This window comes from Cynocephalus volans, chromosome X (genome assembly GCF_027409185.1).
Source record: "Cynocephalus volans isolate mCynVol1 chromosome X, mCynVol1.pri, whole genome shotgun sequence".
In the NCBI taxonomy this organism is placed as follows: domain Eukaryota; kingdom Metazoa; phylum Chordata; class Mammalia; order Dermoptera; family Cynocephalidae; genus Cynocephalus; species Cynocephalus volans.
The window spans coordinates 104974445-104999610 of record NC_084478.1 but is presented as its reverse complement, the minus strand read 5'-3'; the positions used below and the strand labels follow the sequence as shown (position 1 = coordinate 104999610).

The window sequence follows — 25166 nt, the reverse complement described above, 5'->3', positions numbered from 1 at the left end:
GAGTATTGATCTGCAACTACCTTTATATTAACTTTCTAAGTAGTGTTGGCTGCTTTGCCAAGCTTTTAATAAGTTTAATACAGACTGTTTAAATAGTTATTAACACCCATAATTCAGAAAGTGCTTTCTGTTCCTAATTTGTATTGCTGTCAAGATTCAGCGATTTTCATTATGATGATTACGTTAAAATGCATATTGTTAATATGCTAGAAAAATATGTTTAAATCTAAAGGGAAGTAAGAAAACAAAGTAAAAACAAATATTCCAGAGGTAATACAAATAACTGCTCATTTATAAACTCTAAAAGATATTTTATCTGTTTCCACCTGCTTGAAAACATTGGCTGAGGAAGCTATCATCACAAGAAGTGAACATAGAAACTATGCCATGAGTTTGGCAGATAACTAGATACCAAGCAAAACAGAAGGAAACAGTTTCCTAGTGGGGTAAAATACCCCTCAAGCTGTAAGGCAATTTCAGCAACAATTCTGAAAAAAGTTCTACACAATCACAACTCTGTGATACTACTCTTCAAACCAGTATTTGCAGTTTTTGTCATGTGTTGAGAAATCTTACTGACAATGATTTATTGCCACACATTTCTTTGTATCGTCATAAAATTTATGCCAAATACCTATACATCCTGTAATGGGTTGGCTGGGAATAAAATTGTCCAAACTCATTAGTCATTTCTCAGCAGGCACTGCTTCCTTTCATAAACATCAGTAAAGGAATATGAACAAAAATGTGTAAATAACGTAGCTCTCATTCTAAATCACACATAGACCATGGTATGCACAAAGTCTAATACAATTTGTGATGGCAGATTGGAATTTATTTTAAAGTCACAGCACGTGGATTTTTAGGGTGTTAAATATGAGTAGAGTTGTAAACATTCAATTTCATTAATTCACCATGCAACTGTAAAAAGACTATTGTATAAAGCGTGCTATATTGTCTATAGCTTATAAATATGATTCAAATCAAACCAAAAGGTTTCACTTCTATGTGGAAGAAGTTAGCTTCATTCTGTCTCTCTGATTATATGTAAAAATGCATGGCCACAAAATAGTGCCAGATTAATGCAAATTCATTCTCACTACTGGAGAAACATAGGTTGTTATTGATAGTGGGTCAATATCCACATCAAATCCCACATTACTGTATATAAATTGCATAGTACCAGCCATCATGAAACAAATAAGAGGGCACGAGGGTCCCTTCCCTAGAGGAAGTTAAAATATAAATGAGAAAAGCAGACATATATGCACGAAACTACTATAGAACATAAGCAGGTATAGGTAAACGTATACAGTAAAAAATAAATGTTGAGGGAATGTGTAGTAAGGGACTGATTTGGGATATGTCTAGTTTATGATGGTTTATAAAAGGGATTTTTAAATATTTGCCTTTAGCAGAAAATAATATAATGAGATGACTTTCTATGAGCCTTTATCATCTGAGTGATTAAATACCATGTGAATTCAAAATTCATGACTCCATTTAATATTCCAAAATTACTGCACTTTGAGAATGTTTAGTAAGCTATTAGTATGTGTGTGTGCATGCACACTTCTTTTTTTTATTTTACTAGGGGCTAAACTAAAAGAAACCAGTTAAAACTGTGGTAAGCAAGGAAATCAGCCACAAGAGGGCAAATGCCCAGGTTCTAATGAACATCATTTTCCAAAAATAATTATGCAACAGAGTTTTTAGAAACTTCTTTCTTTAGTATTTAAAGGAAAGTATAAATATCTGTCTGTGATTGGTTAAATATGAGGGGTCTTTAAAAAGTCCACAGAAAAATTTGTATCATCTTTTAATTTTCTTTTTTCGTGAAGTTTCTGAAGTATCCTCATATACTTATAAATACAAGAAACCATTATTTTCTAGGTATATGCTAGGAAATCCTCTAGCTTCATGGAGGGACATTTTTCCCACTCTTCAAAATAATTTCTAAACACTAATCTTCTGGCTATGATAGGAAAGGTATTGGACTGAAACAAAGCAAAAGAGAATATAGAACATAGAGGTTTAGAGCTGAAAGGCTCTAATCTCATTTACATATGGAGAAACTAAGGCCCAAAGCTGTCCACTGACTGGACCAAGGTCACCACGGAGAGTGAGTGACCAAGATCTATAAATCAGATCTCATAACTGGCATTCCAGTGTGACTCTATCATATAACATGCTACCTCTCAGAATTTAATACTACAGAAAATTTTGCCTCATAGATGGAACTAGGCCAACAAAACTTAATTTCATTAAGGATGATAAAACTACATAATTCTACTTTTTTGGATATTCTGAATGAGTTAATGTTGTTACCTAGACAGAATTTATCTTAATTTTGTTACTTCAATGGTTTTAAGGATAATTCTCCTTTGCACAATTGTAGTGGGTTGAATAGTATCCACTCTCAGAATACAACCTTATTTGAAATAGGGTCTTTGAAGATGTAATTTAGGTAAGGATCAAAATAACAGTATACAGGATTAGAGTGGGTCCTAAGTCCAATTAGAATGTCCTTATAAGAGAAGAAAAGGACACACACAGACATAAAGAAGGCCATGTGACCATGGCAGCAGAGATTAGAGTCAGGCTGCCACAAGCCAAGGAATGCCAGAAGCTAAGAAAAGCAAGAAAATATCCTCCCCTAGAGCCTTTGGAAAGAGGTCCCTGACAACATCTTGATTTCAGATTTCTGGCTGACTGAAATGTGAGAGAATAAATTTTTGTTGTTTTAAGCCACCCAGTTTGTGGTAATTGTTATGGAAACCCTAGAAAACTAAAAGAAAATGTAACGGTTCCTGTTTGATTTCAGGGATTTTTTTACTATTATATAAGGCACTATGCATTCAAGGTGATTCATCCTTCTATAGACTATTTTTCAGTTTTTAATTTTTCATGTACCTTCATACTTGTATAAATTATTCTCATTCTTGAATTTATCCTTACATTGGTTCCTCCTTTTCTGATTTTTGTTTAATTGATTCATTACTTTCATTTGCTTGTTTCTATCCCGTTGAAAAACAAATTAGTTGTTTTCCTGGTTGGTTTGGTTCCGTGAGGGAGGTTAGCCCTCTTAAAAGTAGAGGGTGGTTAGAGAGCAAAATCTTCAGGCTTATTTATGGTGGGTTTAAATCTGGTGGAAATAGAAGGTGTGCTTTATACTATGAAATGATAAAGGCATTTCCAAGGAATAAAAGGAGTTTGGGGTTTCTTAATGGAAAATTTTTAGAAACTATGTTTGAATAAAGTTAAAAAACTTTTTAAAAAAACAATGCAAGTGTTCACTCTGAGTTTCCAACAGGGGAAAATATTACAGTGTACTTCCAGGACTTATTTAACCATGTGATATAGGCATATATTCTACTTCAATCGCTCTTTTTGTTGTTATTGGTTGGTTGTTATATTTTGTTTTGTTTTTCTCGTTTTTTAAGGGGTAAGTTGAGGAGAGTATCTCCTTATCAAGAAAGAGAAAAAAAATATTTTTGGACCAGAGTCAAATGGTAGATAAAAGGTCAAGGAGAGATCACTGCTTGGAGGTGGCTTACTAGACTTTGGTAAGAATTCACAGGACACACAAAGGAGAATTAAGACATTGATGTTCCTTATTTTTTTCTCCTCTATCTAAAACCCACCCACACACACATAGGCACACTAGAGGCACTTCATGGTACCAGTGTGTTACTTTTTCTCATTTATCCAACTTGTAATGCCACAAGGAATAAAGCTAAATGCTGAAATACATAGGATGAATAAAACATAATCTCCAACTTTAAGGAGTTCTCCATGCAATAAATTTCCCTCTCATCTTATCAAAGTTACTGTACTGGCTGGTGCCTAACAAGATCCCAACCCCTTCTTATTGGGAAACATTCCCCACAGCCACCTTTCCAGGGAAGAGTCCTAGGCTGATAAATTTTGGACTATATCATCCTGCCTCCCTCTCCCTCACCAAGGGAAAAATTGCCTTGATTAGGGACAAGTGCCTGACCCAGGGTGTGAAAAGCACTTAAGGTGACCTGCTGAGGTGGCCTGACCCATGGTGTGACAAGCACTTGAGGTGGCCTGGCACGAAAAGCTTTACCCAAGCACAAACAAATGGGGACCAGAGTGTCCCCACTAGATATATGAACTGGGTAATACAAAGAAGGTCAGGCAGTTGCCTTCTGAACTGGAAGAGAAGATGATTCATGGAGAGTCCATGTTAACACCAGAACATCACCATGATGCACCATGAATTTCTGCAGCAGAGTTGAGGGAGGCTCATGACAAAAGTAACTGAGTTCTGGTGCTACCTTGGGATGTCAAATGACCTTCCATATTAGCCCTCATGAGGCACAGCTACACAAATATCCACAGAATTTCTGTGAGATTTCTAGCTCCCTTACTACAATGTGTAACATGGTCTCCCTGCTTCTATCCACAGTTACCCCTTGAAAACGTAGGTCAGGTCATGATGTTCTTCTCCTCAGAACTCTCTAACAGCTACCCAGTGCACTCAGAGTAAAAGCCACAGTCTTTCCAATGACTCACAAGGCTCTACATTACCTGCCTCCAGCATACTAGCCTCCTTGAAATTCCTGGAACATGCCAAGCACGTTCCCAACTCTGGTATTCGCCCTTGCTGTTTCCTTTTTCTAACAATGTTCCTCCTTCAGTTAACTACATAGCTCACTCCCACACTTCCTTTAGACCTCTGCCCAAATGTCACTAAAGGGAGGCCTTCACTGACCATCTGATATAAAATAGCAGCATCCCCTCCCCAGCACATATTACAACCTGACATTTTATGTATATGTATTTTTTTTAACTTGTCTTACTTCCCATACTAGAATATATGTTCCATATGGACAAGCCCCACGTGGACAATGGGAATTTATTTTTGCTATTCTTTTATAGGATATCCATGTGATATGTAAAAACAAACCATATAATATTAAGTGCTATTTACTGAACTGCTCTAATTTAAGGTATTATCAAAGAAAATGAATTGTTAATGATAAAAAATGTTTTTCTTAATTTATCATATGATGGTAAGTTGGAATAAATATTATATGCATAGCATTCGAATCACTAAAGGTATCATCCCCAGTGGATAAGGCAAAGAAGTCCCAAATTTAACTGCACAGTGATATTGTGGTCATCAGAAAAAGAAAGGCTTTTCAATGCGATGATAAATATTCTTAAGGTATCATACTTCACCATCCTGTAATGCCATGCCTCTGACTTCCTCTTACCACTTTTGATTTGTGGTCTCCCAGTTGCAAACTGTTTTTTTTGTACACATAATAAACTTTTACAACATAAAAAAATATATATCATCCTTCAAAAAAATGCATGCATTGATTTAGAGAACATGTAGAATTTCAGATGATTTCTTTTTTACACAATGAAAATTCAGGCCCAAATGGTGTTCCAGTGTCATTAGAAATTAATCTGAGCTATATGGCTAAATTCTCTACAACTACAAAAAATATTGTTTCTTAAGCTGGGAGCTAAGTATGAAGGTATTTTTATATTATCTTTTATACATTTTGCTGAAAAGTTTCATAGTGGTTTTATTTTAATTGTCAAACAAATTTTAATGAAAAAAATAAGGTAAAAGTATTTAGTATGTGACAAGAGTGAAAAGAGGATATTTTAACAGACCTTCTTATTGTGAGGCAGTACAATGTAATTGTTAATGGCCCAGGCTCTCCAGACACACAGCATGAGTTGTAATCTTAGTGCTGACACTTAACTAGCCATGTAGTTAAAATACAGCAAATTACTTAACCTCTCTGGGCCTCAAGTTACTCATCTATAAAATGGTAACAGTACTACTACTAATAATACCTTGGTTATATGTGTATATTTCAAGGTCTTAGAACATTGACCGGGGACAGTAAATGATATATATATAAAGTTTCTTTTAATTATTATTCATTTTATATTTTTAAAGATGTCTTAGGGCATCCAGGAAGACACTTGGAGATGGAGTCTGAACTTCAGGAGGTCTGAGCTGGAGGTGTAAATCTAGGTATCACAGGGATTTTACACACACACACACACACACACACACACACACACACACACACACACACGCAAGGGCACTTAGAAAGGTCATGGAAAAATAGAATTAAGAGATAATATGAATCTTTCCACGAACTTTTGGAAAACCCTTCATATACACCGTTGGGAAAATAGAATAGTTTGGTCAGGGCCCTCGCCTTGAGTCCAGTTGGGTGTGATTCAGCATTCTTTGTAAGCAAATGTGGGGGGCAGGGTTAGTGTGCATGCGCACCAATGTATCTTTTTAGTTTTGTTGCTATTCTTGTGTTATGAAGGGTTTGTGACCCAGTCTGTGAATGGGCTTGAGGGGTCTGGGAGCTCCAGATCCAGCCCTAGCTCAGCAATCGGCCCAGTTGGTGCAGGATTGCTGGCAGGTAAAAGAGCCCGACAACTGGCGTGGTCGCCTAGCTTTACAATTGGCATCAAGAACAGGATTAAGAGTGCTATAACTGGCAATATCAACAGGATTTCCGACATTAGCAGAACGCCACAACACACACACACATTCTCTCTCACTCTTAGAAGAGTACCTGGTTGATAATAAGTACTATATAAATGTAGAAATTTTAATTATCATTATTTTAATAAGCATTACAGAAGTCAATTGAATTTAAGCTTATTAAAATGAAAGTTAACACTTAAATGCACATAGTAGGTGCTCACTAAATTATTATGAAAATAATTCTGGCTGGTTACCTTTTTAGATTTGCTGTTATAAAGAGTAAACAGAAATTTTAAAAATACAAGAATTTATATTTCTCAGCTTATACTCAAAATATTACCAAACTTAGTAGGTAAAAGTAACCAAATGATCACTAATAACTATGACAGTAGTAATATTTGATTTGACTTGAAAACATTATCAAATTTATTCTAATTTAGAATCAACTTCTATATAAGTACATACATTTCTTATGCCCATGAGCCATAGGGGAAAAAAAAAAACACAAAGTGGATTATAATCATCTATTATGCTTTTCAGGTTCATCAGGTGTAAATGTCCCTCTTCAAAAGAGTCAACAGTATTTTCCCAGGGTTTGTGTCTTATCCTCAAAGGCTTGGCTCACTTATAGGGCAGAACCATAAGAGAAAAAGGAGCATTGGCCAAGTCTTTCCCAGTCTAAATAAAATTGAAAAAGTATGCATGCCAGATGAATGATTTAATATGAATTTAAAAAATTTGCTACACCTAACATGCACCAAATATGCATGTATAAAATAATCCAGCAATTGTTTTCTGCCTAAAATGTCTGTTGATTCCCATTCATATTATAGCTAGACCTAATTACTATTCTTCCATTGTAATCCTCTACCTGCAGCAGAATCCCACTAAAGTACATGATCCCATTCAGAAGAATAAGGGGGTGGGGGATGGGGCAATTAGCAAAGCCAAAAACGACCCCAAAGGACAGAGAGAAAAGACATTTTATCTTGGAGGATGGGGTAGAGGCTGGTCTTCTGCCTTAAATTCAGGTATACATGTCTCAATGTACCAGTTCCCATGCAAAAAAGCATTTTAGCCTCCCAAACGAAAACGACTTTTTCTTTTTTCTTAGTTCTGTAGACATACTCCTAGAGTGGGGAAAAAGTTGCTACCCATCCACTGGCCAGTTGCATCAACTGGAATAATTAGAAGAGTGACTTATAGTTACAGTTATAAGCATCAAATTTTAATCTCTTGTCTTCTGTATTTGTGTAAGTGATATCACAAAAGAATATTACGTCTCCTAGGCTATTTCTTTCAGCATTATAATTCTGAGGAAGACATGTGCCCCTTTTGCCCCTCCCTCAGTTTGATTTTCCCCAGGGCAGGTAACCTTTTTCAACAAACTGTGGTTCAGAATTTCTTAGGTTTTTGAGGACCTGAATTTTCAAAAATGTCTGATAAAATAACAGATTTATAGTATGTTACCAATTTGTGCTTTTCAAAAGAATGCAATTTGCAATTTCTTTGCTGTGAAGGGGAAGAAAGTTTATGCCTCACAAAGCTTAAGCAAGAATTGGTGATAAGTGTTTGCAAGGGCTGGCAAAGAGAAGCCATTTTCTGATAGTTTTCCTGACAGTATGGATTACTGGCAATGGTGCATTTAAGAGATTTTCTGGTATTCTGTATCCTCTTTTTATGAATCAATTAGGACAAGTGATTTTCTTCTCTTCTACTTGTCTGAATAAATATATATGTGCGTGTGTGTATATTCATTCAAAAATATACATGTAATTTTTTCTTTCTAATGTAATAAAACCAGTACCTTGAAAGATATCATCTTTAGTATATGTGTAACTGAGGGCTTACTTTAATGGTCAATTATTTTAAAGTCTCACATAATATTATCTACACTAAAATGTATTATTACAACTAGGATACAACATATGTTATTGGTATCATATACAGAAGAGAAAACATTTATTCTAGATAATTAAAACTATTAATCATTAAGGACATAAAACAAAAGGCTTTTTCAAATGTACTTAGAAAAAATTACATAGCAAAGTTAAGATTTTGTAAAACTATTTTAATAAAACATTCAAATAAATTTCTATAAATTTAAATTGCTACGTTTCATATTCCTCTAATGGCTTTCTGCTCGCCTAACCTCTTAAAAAATACCATTATACATAAAACATAGTATTTAGTAATATAGATAATACACCAGCACTTCAAACTTCCAGTCGGGCATCTATGTACCATGCAACTTAATCGAAATTTAATCCAAATACCACCTCACATTTGAAATAATCATTAAACTTAACCACATTTTAAGAAAAGTATTCAAGGAAGACCCTGCAAAAAATGAAGTACTTATTTAAACATAGTACAATCTTATTTTAAGAAAACATAAACCTATGGTAATAAGAACAAATCATTCAACAAATGCTTGAACTGAGCATCTGAGTTCACAGATTACTATCTTTAGCACATTTGAATTAATCAATTAGTATACTTAGCAAGAGATAACAATATGACTATAACAAGCTAAATAGAAACCTGGAAAGTAAGTCTCAGGTAAAAACAAGTAAAACTTTTTTGGGGGGTTTTCTCTCTTAGCTGGCTCCCTGACTGCATCTAGTTTCTCCTAATACACAGAAATTTCAGATAAAGAAGCTCCCATGCAATTAAACACTAAATTTCAACTTTTTCTGTAGCTTTTCTCCCCCAAATTCATTCATCCTAGAGTGGTTCCACTACCTTGCTGGTAAATCCTACAGAGTCCAGTCAATTTTCCATCGCCATCTCCCTCTGAGCTTCAAATACAATTAGAGTTAGAAATACAGAAAAGTTCATAACCGTTGGAAAAGCAGCGAGTTGACAAAGGATGCCAGTTGAGTTTTTTTTTTTTTTTTTTTTAAATCCTACTTCCTAAAGTGAACGGGTCAAAATTACTCACAGCTGAAGGCGAGGGTCTTCGGAAAATGAAAGATGTTCTCACTGGCTCAATCCGCAGATTTAAAATGCGCCTGATCCATAGTGGGATAGATATGGCCCTCGACGGTCAGATACTCAACGGCTTGTATGATGGCCTCGGCACTCAGGCCGCAGAGCTGAGCTTGGAGCTCACAAACGCTCTTCCCTTCCTGTTGCGGACACTCGTGAATCAAACGCAGCACCTCCTCCTGGATGTAGCTGAGGTGACCTTCTTTGTGATCCTTGGCGTCACCTATTGCTGGTTGGGCCACAGGAGAACTTTCCCCAGCAGTCGCTTGGCGAGCTTTATCCAGTATCATGTGCGCATTGACCGTTTCCAGAATATGCGCGGTGAACTCGTTCATGTCCTCCAGGGCGCGGATTTTCAACACCTCGAGACTCTTTACTCCCTCCGCAGAACATTTGAGGACACCGAACACTTTGGCATATACTCCGAGGGGCAGTGGAGTCAGCTGCTTGGATTTATCTCTGCCAAGCCACTGCCGGGCCTCGATTGGCTTCGTGGTCATATCATCAATTTTGTAAAGAATGGAGTTTGGAACCCTCTCTGCCTGCCTGATTATCCCCACGATGGAGACCTGGGAAACCTCAATTCCCCTAATCTTGAACACATTGTCGGCCAGAGTGGAGGTCAGCAGCTGGTTTACACAACAGGGTACAATATCCTGGATTTGGGCCCTGGATCTAACCATCTTCACAGTGGGAATTGCACCTCCCTTAGGCGGCTCGTCATTGCCACCACTGGCCCCACGCACAGCAGAAATGCTGCCATCACTCCCAAACTCACTCTTACTCATCTTTAGGGTAGCTCAGGCAGAGAAGGAGGCAGAGTTCAGCTCTCGTCAGGGAGCTCCACAGGCGGGTTTCGAGCTCCACCGACGGCTACAACCGAATGCCGGGCGCTTGACAACACAAGCAGCTTTACGCTGCCTGGGGAGCCAATCAGCTACCAGAATGCAGCTGCGTCCAGCCAATGAGGGCCTGCCAGGTTCTTGCCTGACCCCATAACCCTTTGGGGTGTGCCGTGATTGCATATACTTTTAAGCTTTTCACGTCATTTTCAAAAAATGCATTTTTACTAGTTTTTCCCCCACTTTATTCTTGAATGCCACAATTTCTTCTATAATCACTTCTTAATGATGTATTTATTTACTCACTCAAATAATCAACCATTCTACAGAAATTTTTGGAGCACGAATGCTTGGCGCTACAGCAGGGTGCTATAGGTTATGGGGGGTGGGGGGAGGCGGGACACCGTGGTGACTGTTCTCAGAACTCACATCCCTTGCTCCAATCATTAAAACTAGAAGCATTCTGGAAGACATGGAGAAATGGCGAGATAACAACCTTTGAACGATTATCATACTCCAAGGTAAGTCAAATCTTTACCAGTGCTTTATTAATTTTTTTGTTGTTGTTGTGGAATTATACATTTCCAGTTATTTTTCCAAATGCAATATAAATATGAATAAATATTTTATATTTCAATTTATAAACAAATCCAAATTGAATGATCTCTAAATTATTTTCAAGGCTCTATGGACAGGTCAGAAAAGTACAAGACTGGGGCCTATTACAGATTTGAGAAAACATGAATAAAATCACAATAAGTTTTTTATATACTCTTATCCAGTAAATTCTGAATTTAAGATTAGATCACAAAATGTTCTGATATTATACTGAAAATCTATTTTTCTTTGTGAAACATTTTGAGTTTTATTAATTTAAAGGCTTTTTTATGGTTAATAAAGGAACAACAGTTATTGGAATCCAGCAATGGCAAATAACCTCTTCCTCAATAATCCTTTGTAGTTAGTTAATAGCCTAAATGTATAGACTTTTGAGGAGTTTATTAATACTTTCTATTTCTTTTATTAGTTAAAATTATTTTGCTATCTCAAAATTATAGAAATGTGTGAATAATAAATCTAAAACTTGTAGAAGAATGTGAAATTTTATGTACCTCTCACATATAAAAGGAATACAACCATAGAGCCAATATACTTAATTTTTTAATAAATATATAATAATTAGTATCTGAGTACACAAATTCCATGTAAATGCGAATATTTTACTTATGGCTCTATGTTTTATATGTCAAAGAGGAATTAAATGTTCAAGTAATATGTGTATTCTTAAAATTGCACATTATTAGAGATCAGATTAACTAAATACATTTTTTAAATGTTTACAACCTTACAATCAAACATTGCTGTTTTACTAGCTAGCATCAGACTTCTAGTCAGAAAATCTTAAGGTTAAAATAAAATAACTGATTATATTCCCAAACAATTATATACAATAGAAATTGTATGAATCATACCAAAATGGCAAGAACCTCCTACCTGACAGGATTGCTGGTTAAAGAAACCCTCAGGGATTCTAAGCAGTTAAGAAGTTTCTCATCTGAAATACCAGATCGTAATTCATGAACATATTCTTGTGAAGACAGGGTGCATTCATGTTTGCTGTTTTTCAGCCCACCCTATAAAATAAAAAAAGATACCATTTTAGATAAACAACAGTTTTAAAAAAAAACTCCTAAAGTAAAATAATGCATAGAATATATAAATATTTTACTGTATGAAAATGTGTACAGAGTAGAAGGCACTTAAAAATTCTTGATCATAGAATTGACATGGTAAAATCATGTTGTATTTATCTTAACATTCTCCTCACCTTCATTTAAAAGAAAATTACACTACTGGTGCGCATGGCCTGAATTGAATATGGACTTGAATTGAATATAGTTTGACAGAGGTACTAAAATTTACAGTCCAAGCATTAGGATTAATATTAGTTGGTCTTTCTTAACCCAGAGGATGAATATTTCAAAATCACCTTATTTGAGCTGGCTGGTTAGCTCATTTGGTTAGAGCGTGGTGTTAATAACACCAAGGTCAAGGGTTTGGATCCCTGTACCAGCCAGCCACCAAAAAAAAAAAAAAAAAAATCACCTTATTAATCTTCCTAGTTAAGATATTTATATTCAATTATACAAAATATGGGATGTAAAATTTAATATAAAACATTGTACATAACCTAAATCTATTGGAAGATATCAGAGTATCAGCCTATCTCAAAAAACTAGTGAAAATAGTTATTAAAGTGTAAAAAATGTAATCCACAATTAGCATGTCAACTAATCAAACCAGTCTAAAGCATTCACCAATTCTCAACTATTCCTTTCTCTTATTCACATGTTGTAGATTAATCTTCAAAAGTCATTAAGTACATTTATCTGATACCAACTAGTTTTTAGCTTAATTTCCAGTATACATGGAGTTATTTCTGGAATTCATTATCTCATCACAGCTTCTTAGATTCATCACCTTGCTAATAACTATATAAGTAGGTCAGAGAAAAGGCTGGGAGGAAAACATCATCAACACATTTCACATTCTAGACATATCTAATCATAACTGCCCCTTTTCTATACTATAAATGTATCCCCCTGAATTAAGACTCCAGCTTGAGTCCCATTTTCCAAGTTCACACAAATTACACTCAGTTTCTGCTAAGGATCTAAAGCTAGCATAAGGAAAGCAATTTCCCCCCCATTGGGTAGAAGTCATATCATTAGAGGATATGGCATTTTAAAAAACGTGTTAATAATGATAAATGGATGTCCTAGGGTTTCATACTCTTTGATTTTTTAATTGAGAATGCCTAATCAATATAGAAATTGTCGATCATTCTTAATTTCTGAATTTAAAAAAAATCCCATTAAATAATAAATGTTTAAAGTCTGCTAAAGGCTTATCACATGCAGGGAAACTTCATTTGTTTATAGCACTGGGGCAGTATTTTCACTATTACAGAACTTAAAATATTGTGGAAGAGGTCATTACTTGTGTCTGTCCCTCTTCTACACTGAGAACTCCATGTATGCCAAGTGCCTAACACAGTGCCTGGATTTAGTGAGCTTCAACAAAAGTGTAGTGTGCTACTACTGATTTTGTCCATAACAATTACATAACAAGGAATACAATTTTATGCTTTTAGCTCCCATACTGTGTGTAATAGCCACGGACTTGATTTCTCTTGCTTTGTTAGGAGATACAGTATATATTCAAGAAGTACACTGGATGAATTACCACATAGATGACACAGTAAGTGAAAACATTATGGTAAAATCTTTTCCACAATCATGTAACTTATTTACCCATCTTTTATTCAGCAAGGAATAATAGCAAGTGAACATTTAAAGCATAATTTTGAAAATTTAAAATTATACTTCTATTTTTGCTCAACCAACTCACTTTCTACAATACAAAGTCCATCAGTAACAATGAATGGATCTATTTACTGCATGAACCATTTTGAAAACTAGTAGTTCAAGAAATTTAAAATTTTCCAAGTCTGTAGTCACATACCATTTTCATATAATCTTCAAACTTATTTTCTTAATTAACGGATAAAAGGCCCCACTGATCCTCCCCTAGAGGCTTATATGTTAAGCTTATTCCTGTAGAATGACCTTTGTATTTTACCATTTTCTCTTCCTAGAAGACTCTTACCCTGACCTCTCCATTGCTGGCTCCCATCATTTAAGTCTCAGCTCAACAGTCTTCTCCCCTCCATATTCTAGTTATCATCACAACACCATTTTAAACATCATTTGTAGTATTAGCTCTATGTAAGTTTATCTTGTTTAGTAATATAGTTGTTTACTGTGCCTTCCCCACTAAAATATAAGCTTTATTAGGCAGGAATCTTGCCTTCCTTGTTTACCACTATATCCCCAGATCTTAAGACAGTGCTTGGCATGCAGTAAGCACTCAGTACATAATTCCTGGATGGATGGATGAATGGAGAATAAACAAATGGGTGAATGACTGATGAGTTTTAACATGCTTGAAAGCTTAGTTTATCTTTGATTCAGAATATTATAGTTCTGAGACTCTCAGTTACAATATATTCAGAAATGCTGCATATACAACAGGTAGACTGAGACACTGTATGGCATGCTAGGGATAGTCCAAACTTCAATCATGGCCCCAGTCATTTATCTTGTAGTGTATTAGTCAGTTTCCTGTTACTTATAACAGAATACCTGAAACTGAGTAATTTATAAGAAAATAAAATTTATTTCTTACAGTTTTGGAGGCAGGATGTTCAGGGTCTAGGGGGCACATCTGGTGAGGGCCTCCTTCTTGGTGGGGACTCTCTACAGAGATCCATGGCAATGCAGGGTATCACATAACGAGGACTGAGCAAGAACATGCTAACATGCTTCTTCCTCTCCTTATAAAGCCACTACTGCCACTCATGTGATAACCCATTTATCTATTAACTCATTAATCCATGAACAGATTAATCCATTTATGAGGGCAGAGTCCTCACAATCCAGTTACCTCCCAAAGCCCCACCTTTCAAATACCATAATCTGATTTCCCACCCTCTTAGTACTGTTCCAGTAGGGATCAAGCTTCAGTGAGTTTTGGGGGGACATTCAAACGATAGCATCTAGTAATCTCTGGGCAGTCTGTTAACTAATCTCTATAAACCTGTTTGCTCATCCATGGCATAGGGGTAATAAACACCTGCCCCTCACATTTATCATGAGAATTAAGTAAGACAATGCATATAAAGTGCCTTAAACAGGCATTTCATATGTGTTACCTCACAGACACAGAGTAAGCTACTCAGAAAATGTTAGTTCCCTTTTTCTAATGGACGCTCTACAGGATTCATCTAATTGGGGTATATAGTCTTGGCTGAGATACTCTTTATGGATAATTGGGCCAGCTGACCACCCCTCACCAAAGTCTTAGAAACAAGTTTAAGTTATGTAATTTAGGACACTCTGTGCTTATAAGGAATGGAAACAAATAATCTAATGGAGCAAGATAGAAAACATATAATTGTATAGAGCAAACGACTTTTACAAAGTTTAGATGGACTTTGGCATTTTTAACATAAGTTCATATTTGAAAATTATGAAAACATCATAGCATTTTAAGGCTGGACTGGCCCTTGAAGATCAGCTCTTCTAATATCCTCATTACAGAAATAAAAGACTCCAGGTGGTTGCCCAAGTTCACATAATTAGAGAGGTTTCAGGACTAAAACATAACTATTCTGGTCCTTAGGTCACTCTTTTCTCCACTCTATGCCACTTTTCCCCAATATTGAATAAAAAATTAAAGCAACAAGTATTTAATTATGAAATCTCTATTACAAAATGTCAAAGTGTCAAATTATCTTCAGCATAATCAATATGGTGCAACATGAAAGAAATCACCTAAAAACAAAATAGTGCCATAGATTAAACAAATTCTCACTGTACTTAATAGGGCTGTAATATGAGAATGGCTTATTATTAACATCCTGTTCTGATACTAAACAAAGGAAACAACTAGATAATGGATGGATAATAATGGAAATTTTAATTAGCTGCTCTGTATGAGATTAATGAAAATTACCACTGTGCCCATCTGATCTTTAAAAAATAATGCAGACAAAGTTAGCAATTAGCATCACGCTATTCCAAAGCTAGGTGAACAAAAAGCTTTACTAATTTGAAGCCATTCCTTAATTTGAAAATCATTAGGATGGAGATACTTGTCCATGTGACTGTACTTGTATTATTCTAAGACAGTACACAAAGAACCAAAAGGTACTTGGGTCAGTTTAATAATTGCACATTCCCTTTACTCTGATATGAAATATTAATATCAGAATCAGAAAAGCAACATTCTAAAAAGAAAATTTTAAGTTTGTAGTGGAAAGAACCACTTCTGAGTTTATCTGACTTAGGCTGAGCATGATCTGTCATTCTTTAACATAAATACAGATTGACTTACAACTTGAGAAATGGCTTCATAGCTGTTAGCTGTAAAGGTGTCTCGCTACAGACCTTGGATAGAACTATTGATTGTACACAGGTCTTTTCACCTACAGTGTGCACACAGATAGTTTTCATAGCAATTACTATCAGTAGTGTCACTGTCAAACAGTAATATTGTTACTGTTATTGACCATGATTTATAAACCCTAATGTAGTCAAGTTTCTTTGGCTATTTTAATCTACTGGGTTTCTTATGTATAATTGTAGTTCTCTGAAAACACAATGTTATAGATTAAGAAATTTGGAATTACATCTGCAAAGGTTCACAATGTTGTTCTTTGAGCATAAGAAATCAAAAAGCCATCTTCTTCATCATCAGTTTATTGAGTTCAAGGAAGAAAAGGAAATATAAGATGAGAGCCCTATCCAAGTGAATCTACCTATTAATTCTGATAGTGATGTATCTGGTGGGCTATACAACTCTGAATACATTGCTGAAAATTTAGATGGCTTTTCTCCATTTATATAAGTAAAACATCTCTTAAAGGAAGTATTAAAGTAATTCATTTATCAAAAAATACAAAATATCAAAATAAATGTATCATAACAACATCTCAAGTCATTTTATATGCAATCTGCATTGAAAATTCTTTTAATTGCATGAAAAATGTAAGGTAAAAGATACATATTATCAATTGAAATCTGTAAGGAAAAAAACCTATGCAGTTATTGCATATATCAAGTTTGTTCGTGTTTACTGCCTAGTTGTAGTCCATAGTATGGATATACTACAGTTTATTTAACCATTCACCCATCGAAGGACATTTGGATTATTTCCCATTTTTGTCTATTATGAATCAAACTACTACGAACATCCATTTACAGGTTTTTGTGTGAACATAAGCTATTATATCTCTAGAATGTGCCATATTTTAAAAAAACAATTTGATAAGCATATTTTAATATAATTGGTTATATATTTAATATAATGCTTTTTTAATCTTATGTATTTTACGTTTTACATTTAAAAACATGATTTTAAAAAAAGGTACCTACAGGCTCACCAGACTGCCAAAGGGGCTCATTGCACAAAACAAGTTAAGAACCTTTGTAGCAGCCTGTTTCCTCTATTTTGTAACACTACATTTGCTTCATCCACTGTTCTATGAAAGGAGAAAAAGCATGGTACCTTTTAAAATAGAGAAATTTCATTTATGTAAATGATTAACTTAAAAAATGGGCAGGATTTGATCAATAATGATGTCCAACAGGATAACCAACATATTTGGCATAGCCAGTCTCTTCAGTGTACTATTTAAAGATATAAACAACAGTGAAAACTTTATCAACATTTGTTAGGTTGGCGCAGTACCCCACAGATATGTATAATCAATTATGTATCAATAAAATAAAACAAGGAAACAAAACGAACAAACAAACAAATAACAATTGTTAGGTTGGTGTAAAGACTATGAAGACATTTTTTTTTAATGAAGACATTTAAATATAATGTTTTCCCTCCTTGCTTTACCATTTTATAGATTTAATTCCAGGAGTAACTTTAGACACCGTAAAAAAGCCAGTTTAACAATACTTTTGGAGATTATAAATGTTTCCTACAGCCTAGATATAAACTACATTTTAAGTAGGTAATGAAGCTATAAATTGTAAATGAAATAAAGAAAAACTCTTTCCACAAAACAAAAAATTACCCCATTTATTTTCAAACCCCCTAGCCTTCTAAACATTTTAGTAAGTGCTATCACCCAAAATGAACACACTGAATTTTATTCAGTTCCTTGCCCACCTGCTGATGGGAGGGATTAATAACAAAATATCCAAAGGATAGGAAAACAAGGAAAAATTAAAACTTTAATAGAAAATATCCAAAGGATAGGGAAACAAGGAAAAGTAAAATGACCATGACTATTTGACTTGTTTTCCTATCCTTTGGATATTTTACTATTAATGTACTACCTCTCATCAGGAGGTAGGAAAGGAATTGTTTTCAAACTGTATTCTGAAGGTCCACAGAGGTTCCTGAAGCGTTTTCAGAGCTGCCTTTGGGCTGAGAAGGGGATGTACATAAAGGAAGGCTCACTGGGAAAGCCTTCTGCTCCCCCAATAATGAGGGCATTTACATGTTTATCTACTTTACATATTCATATTCTACATATGATTTCTTATGCATAAGTTGCTCTGATGTTAAATAAAATAAAGTTTTAAACCCACTGAATTAGATGATCTCAATGGTCTTGCCCTTTTGAATCTATGATTTGGAGTATGCCACCATATGCATACTAAAAGAAAAGTTTTCTTTTTTGAAGTATAAAATTTTAATGACCACCATATTTTCTACACACACATTGATTATCCAGGTTTTCAGTTTCTTCACAAAATAGCACTACAGAGACACAAGGCATTTATCTCTTATTCTACATATGGTGTCCTTTCCATATTAGACTATTACCACTCAACATTAATTAAGTTCCCATGAGATCCCAGGCACTGAGAGTACAGAGATAAACCAAGACACACCCTTGCCATCACGGACCCTATACTCTTTTGGGGGTGGTCAGGAACGATAACCAGACCATTATCAAACAATGTGATAAGTGCCCTGACAGAAGTAGATAGGGAGTGGTATCAGAGTTTGAAAGAGGAGTTGGCTCTATTTGCGGGAAGAAGATCAGGCAAGCTATAAAAGTTGTTTGCCCAAGGCTATTTCAGTCAGAAGTTACAATAAACATTGAGGCATAATAGAACATGCCATGTTTGAGGATTTGCTAGTAGATCAATAAACCTGGAGCTCAAGGCTAATGTTTCCCAAACTGGGGTCTTCAAACATAGTCTTAATGGTCTTTGACTTGTATAAGGTAATTTTAAAATTCTGCAGATTCATTTCTCAAGAAAATGTGATAAAACTAAGCATAAACTGGATCATCTGGATAACTACCTTATAACCAAGTCCTGCCATTTAATCTCAGCATCCACATTTGCATTTAGGATCACTAGGAAGTACAAATTTCATTATTTCTGGCTAAGGAGATGGTCTTAGTATGAAAATGCATTTGTACCAAAATAAAGACCAAATGACATTGCAGAATACTGTATTAATCAAAATTTAACCATAGATGAAACAGAGAACACTGGTAGCACATTTGGGTCATCCTGGCACAGAAAACTCAAAAGTGCCTGCACTGTAATATATTTACATTGTGAATGGCAATTTAGATGCAGCAAATCATTTATCACTTAAAATGTTAATTTAAATTTTATTGGTTTTATACTTTTTATTTAACATGGATATTTTATAAGTTGTATAAGAACTATTGACATAGTTTATATCTTATTTTGTGCTGTCACATATTTAAGCAGTATCATTAAAATATTTTAAGTCAACACTGGGGTCTCTGAGAAGGCTTTTCCTTTAATAGGGGTCTATATTTTGCTCAAATTTGAGAAATTGCCATAAGTGAAAAGAAGGCATTGGAAGGGTTTAGTCTGTGAAGTGAGAAATATATATGTGTATTTTAAATTTGGGCTCAGCAGGGAGATGTGTAGAAGCAACTAAGGGAGAGAATGGAAGCAGTAAATTTGTTTAGAGTTTTAAAATCATCAAGGAAGGATATGATGTGCTAAGCGTTAACGATGCAGTTAGAAAGAAAAGACTGGATTAGAGAGTTGTTTGAAACATAGACCTATTTCACTGAGGTAAGTAAATGGAAATGCTGAGGTAGGTATGATGGAGGAACTAAGATCCTCCCCAGGGTTAGGCAGCACCTCTGAAGTGTTAATGTTATCTGCATTTTTAAAGATTAGGGAACTGGGGTTTTAAAAACTTGGGCAAGGTCACATTACTAGTAAGTGACAGAGCCTGAATTTGATCCCAGATCTGTCTGACTCCAAGGCCTGTGTGCTTAACCGCTGAGTGAGCTACTCTGCTTCTGTATCAGTACTAACAAAGTTGTGTTCAAGATTCCCATGGAGAATATGGAAAGTGAGAAGCCCAAGTAAGAAACTCTGAGCAGTGCTTATATTTAGAAACACACAGGAAGAAGTACAGAATAGAAGATTATACAGATAAACGAGAATGAGCAACAGGAATAGGGCATTTTAATTTGTACATATGCAGCTGAATACTAAATCTTCACATTATGTGAGGTGACCTCTAAAAAATTATTGCAATATTAAAAGTGATCGTTTCTTTACTGTAAAATCAGCTAGTCCATAAATGTTCAGGTTAATTGAAGAGGCTGACATCTTTGTAATCAAATATTTTAGTAGGGTAGTCTTCTGGTTAGTGTTTGAAAGAGGAATAATTTGTTTGGGTTAGTACATGTAAATTCAAAGAATACATGGAAGTTATCTCTTGATTTCATTTCAATAATCTGATTTTACCTAATGAATTAATGAATTCAAATATTTGTGTTTATTTTCTATAGTAGTGATGGATTATAGGTTATCCAAGATTTTTTGTGATAAATAATTCATCTATGCTGCATGAGAACCAATTTCATTTCTCAAATAGTACACAATGAATATCATAAAATACTGCTTACCCAGAGCCCTAGCCTAACGTGAAAGAACAACCTGATAAGAATACTGAGCTAGTACTTGAGCATATAGTCTTCACAGGGTTTTATAAAAAGTACAAACAATGTTCTGGCCCATAAGTGGTATATATCATGTTACAGTTAGAGGGTATGCCAATAGAAACAGCAGTTAACATTATTACCTAGTAAGATGGTGTTACTTTTATAGATTACAACCATCTGCTTCTGCTGATAGCATTCTTACCTCTAAAGACCTAAGTTGTGAATTTGGACATAAAAGAACACCTATTCCTGTTTCCTCAAAATAATTAATTTAGAAATAATATTTATTTAAGGTCCACATTCTGTGATTTATTATTTTAGCATGTCATTTACTTCTCAGAGAGAAAATTAATATAATCTAACAATTCAACACACACACACACACACACACACACACACACACACACACACACACACACACACACACACCGCCCTTTAAAAGGCTTCATTTCTGTGTTCTACTATCCAAAGAATGATACAAATTTTAAATATCTTCAGTAGTTAATATAATCAGTAATTTCTTTCAAAACTTCCTCACGAAATGAATGAAACTTTCAGCTTATCAAATATATTCAGTGAGGGTTTTGTACAGCAAGGAATAAAAAGCACAACTCATGATTTTTTTTAAGTGCATGTTTACTCTATGTTAAACACAGCAATTTATACAACCCAAATCTGACATCAGTTAGAGGGCTCTGTGCCAATTCTACATTCCTTTAAATAAAGCAAGGCAAAACCACAACCAAAAAAGCCATCTGGAGCTCAGTAGGTAGGTTAAATGCACTCTTCTGACATTACCAATTAGTACAATTAAAGGCAAAACACTCTCAAAAGAAGAGACTGCTATATGGTCTATGTCTTTGGGAAAAATAAGAAATCTTGCAAAAACCTGAAGATTTCTTAGATTATTTCAAAAGTTGTTGCATGTTGCTGGAAAGTATTAATATTGTTATGCAGATCCACTCAGTCAAAGAATATAATAAGAGTTTCTAGGAGGAGCAAAGCATTATACTAAGCATTGAGAGAAATGTGAACATGCATTAAAGCTCCTGCCTGGCAAGAGCTGTTCATATAATAGCAAAGATTGATCTCATCTCTAAAAGCATGTAGGGTCACAAATTTTATTTACGTACAAAACCAACTAACACATTATAATTGACCAACTCCCTTGATATCATGTGGGGGTGGAGGAGAACTGACTTTGTATAAAAGAGAACTAACTTTGGGGTCATGGAAATTTGATTTGAATCTATTGTTTGCTACTTAGGACTGTCGAACTGCACAAATAATTTTTCTGAATTTCATTATATCTTACAGAATTGCTTTGAGAATTTAAATATAAATAAATGTAAAGTGTCCAGCATTATGCCTGACACATATTTAAATATACAATGGATATTTATTGCCCGTCCTGTCATCAGCAGCAGCAGCAGCATCCTCATCAACAACACATGCACACAAACACGGATGCACACCAAATCTGGAAAACAGATGAGTAGAGGTAATTTTTCATGAGACAATCTTGTAGAAATAATTTGTGGCAAGTTTCCCTGAAATACTGCTTAGTATATCAAAGATGCTCTTTAACCTGCAATGAGAAACTTCTCAGCTTTGATCAGATTCCCTTATTGTTCGATAGATATATACACTCTATCAGTCCTGGAAACAAATCTTTATATATTCCTGACCTTCTACAAACCTAGTGATCAGTCCTCCTTCTTACTCACATGCAGATCCATAAATCAGTCCATTTGATCTGTCTGGTCCCCTGACCAGTCAACATCCCACAAGTCATTTTAGATGAGCAGAACATGGTGTAAGGGATTTTATAGATTAGGTCACCAATTAAACACAACACCAGGAATACTAACAAGGCAGCATGCTGAAGAGCAAAACTCACTGGAGTGGAAGTTATGACACTTAGATTTTAAGCCCTGCTCAGTCACCAATTTGCTTTGTGCCATGAGACACACACACACAGGTTCTTTGGGTGAATCTGTTTTCTGTTCATATGAAAATAAGGATGCTGGGCTAGAAGACTATCTCTAAGGTCACTTTCAGCTTGAACATTCCACAGTTCTAGCACAAGATAAGAAATATATTGCCTGAGGTCTGTGAAAAAGAGTGGCCACTATCACAACAAATAACAGCAAAAGCACAAACATCCCTAAGATCATAAGTTTCTCCCCAACTGCCATATTGGACTGGGATCCCAAGTCCCATATGACTTACAAAATTTCTGCTTTTATTCTGTGTCCTTGCATGGATCCCAGAGGTGAGCAGATTACTTACCCCTGATATTACTTACTGCTCCATCATTATTCTCAATAATCTTTACTTCATCCACCAATCTCCATAAGTTTTAGTTATTCAGTAGATTTCCTCAAGGGCAGTGACTTTTTTTTTAAAGGATTTATGTGATTCTTTAGAAATGTATCTATTGTTCAATGTGTGATATAGTTCCTATTACTAGAATTCTTAAAAATCCTAGGGTTGGGGAAGGAGGCTTCTTTCTTCCAATATATTTTTCATTTACTGAAGCACAAAAATATACACAGAGGAAGCACTTTTATGAAAAATATCATATACATTAGTAAACTAATTTGTGATAATTCAAACCAAATGCCATTACCACTAAATATGGTGAAAAAAGGAAATAACACTGATTCGAAACATTACTAATATTCCAAAGTATTCAAAGAAAGGAGTTCCCCTTAGAATATTAAAAATTGATACGGGCCTACTATCATACTGGCAAAGTCCCCGAAAATAAAACAAAAATTAAAGGGCAAAAGTTCTACTCTTGTCCCAGAAAATAATTACTTGTACGGCTTTACACAAAGCACAAGCTCTTGGTGGTCAAAACAGAACCAACTTGAACTATCCAAGTCTCTACACCAGAAATGTGAATTCTAAAGAGCGGTAAATGCTTTGAGTACTTAGAAAAATGCATTGTGTATATAAAAATTATTATTTTACCTAAGACATTAATTATTTTGAAGAACCTGTTAGTTCCTATGGTATATTAGTTTTCATGAAAGTAAATGACCTTTATGCATTTTATTGCTTTTATTTTTTAATCTCAACCAGTGGATCGATTCATTAAACGTTGATTAAAAAGCTACTATGTGCTATACACTGGATATACAAAGATGATTAAGACACAGCCCCTGTTCTCAAAGAGCTCAAAGTCAGTATGAAGAGAATGAGAACAGCATTTCCTTTACCAGGAAAATTTTTAAAGAAAATTTCTAGATGAGGCTTAGAGATTATTTAAATTTTGTTACCTAACTCTTCTACTCATCCCAAGATTTTCACTGTTACTGGAATAATACTCTTTCTAGATTAGAGTGAGATCAATTTATATATTTAACTTTGTGAAATTCAGATAAAATATTGATTTAAGTAATGAGGATAAATCATTTTTCATGCCACTGTTTAATTGCCCATTTCTTCAATTGAAGTATCACAAATTAGTAAAGCAAAATACTTTTATACTATTTTTAGACTCACCATGTTAACTCATGGTGGGTTTTTTAAAGAATGGATTCTCTGTTTTACATTTTAATGTAATATATGATAAATACAAAATAATACATGCAAAGTGTACGTAAGTTATAAAGCAGAAACTAATCGTTAATTAAGTGCAATATCAGTTTTTGCTACATTTGGAGAAATCCTATAGTCAATCTATATTTTGTGTAAGAAACCAATAAAGGCTTTAGGTTATAAATAAACTAAACTGAGAATAAAAAATAATTTGAACGTATAATAATTTCTACCATTCAAGTTTTAGCTAGACTTGGTTCCTAATATTAGAACTCTTTTGGAAGAACACAAAATGTATTAGGAAAAAAATATTTCATTAATCCTTCTAGCATCCCTGTAAAGTGAGACGTAATATCCCCATTTTACAGATTGGTCAACTTCTTTAATCAAATTTGGCCATGATACACAATGACAAATGGAGCTGGGAATAGAACCTAGGGCATCTGATTTCTAGTGCAATGTCCTATCCATTAGTCTTTCTCTCTCGTGCTTTTAGCACTTCTCATTGTCCTAAAATGCAGTCCAGGACTGCTTATTCTCCAAAGAACAGGTTCCGGTGACAAGGCCACAAAGATACAGAACTTAACAAAAAATCTAATTGCTTTTGTTTGGGGATTTAACACAGTAGTTCAGTATCACAGAGTAATAATCCAGCACACACACACACACAAAAAAGATTTCAAATGTAAAAAAACATATTACCTTCAGAATAATTTCTGTAAAATTCAGATATGTAAAATAC

The 25166-nt window shown here is 34.7% G+C and overlaps 2 protein-coding genes across 3 annotated transcripts in view; both read right to left on the bottom strand.

The window, feature by feature from the left end:
- DIAPH2 (diaphanous related formin 2) overlaps positions 1-25166 on the bottom strand; it is an 834932-nt gene that overhangs the window by 625577 nt on the left and 184189 nt on the right. For both annotated transcript variants that reach the window (XM_063083053.1, XM_063083052.1), the window contains one exon: positions 11830-11969. In XM_063083053.1, coding sequence (XP_062939123.1) covers positions 11830-11969 — 140 coding nt within the window. The remainder of the gene's footprint in view (positions 1-11829; positions 11970-25166) is intronic.
- On the bottom strand, positions 9493-10281 carry RPA4 (replication protein A4). Its single transcript, XM_063083108.1, has one exon. It carries the CDS (start codon positions 10279-10281, stop codon positions 9493-9495), a length of 789 nt encoding a protein of 262 aa, XP_062939178.1.

Bases quoted from the DNA above. Each gene is read 5' to 3' on its own strand.
- RPA4 (XM_063083108.1), bottom strand. From the start codon at position 10,281: ATGAGTAAGAGTGAGTTTGGGAGTGATGGCAGCATTTCTGCTGTGCGT.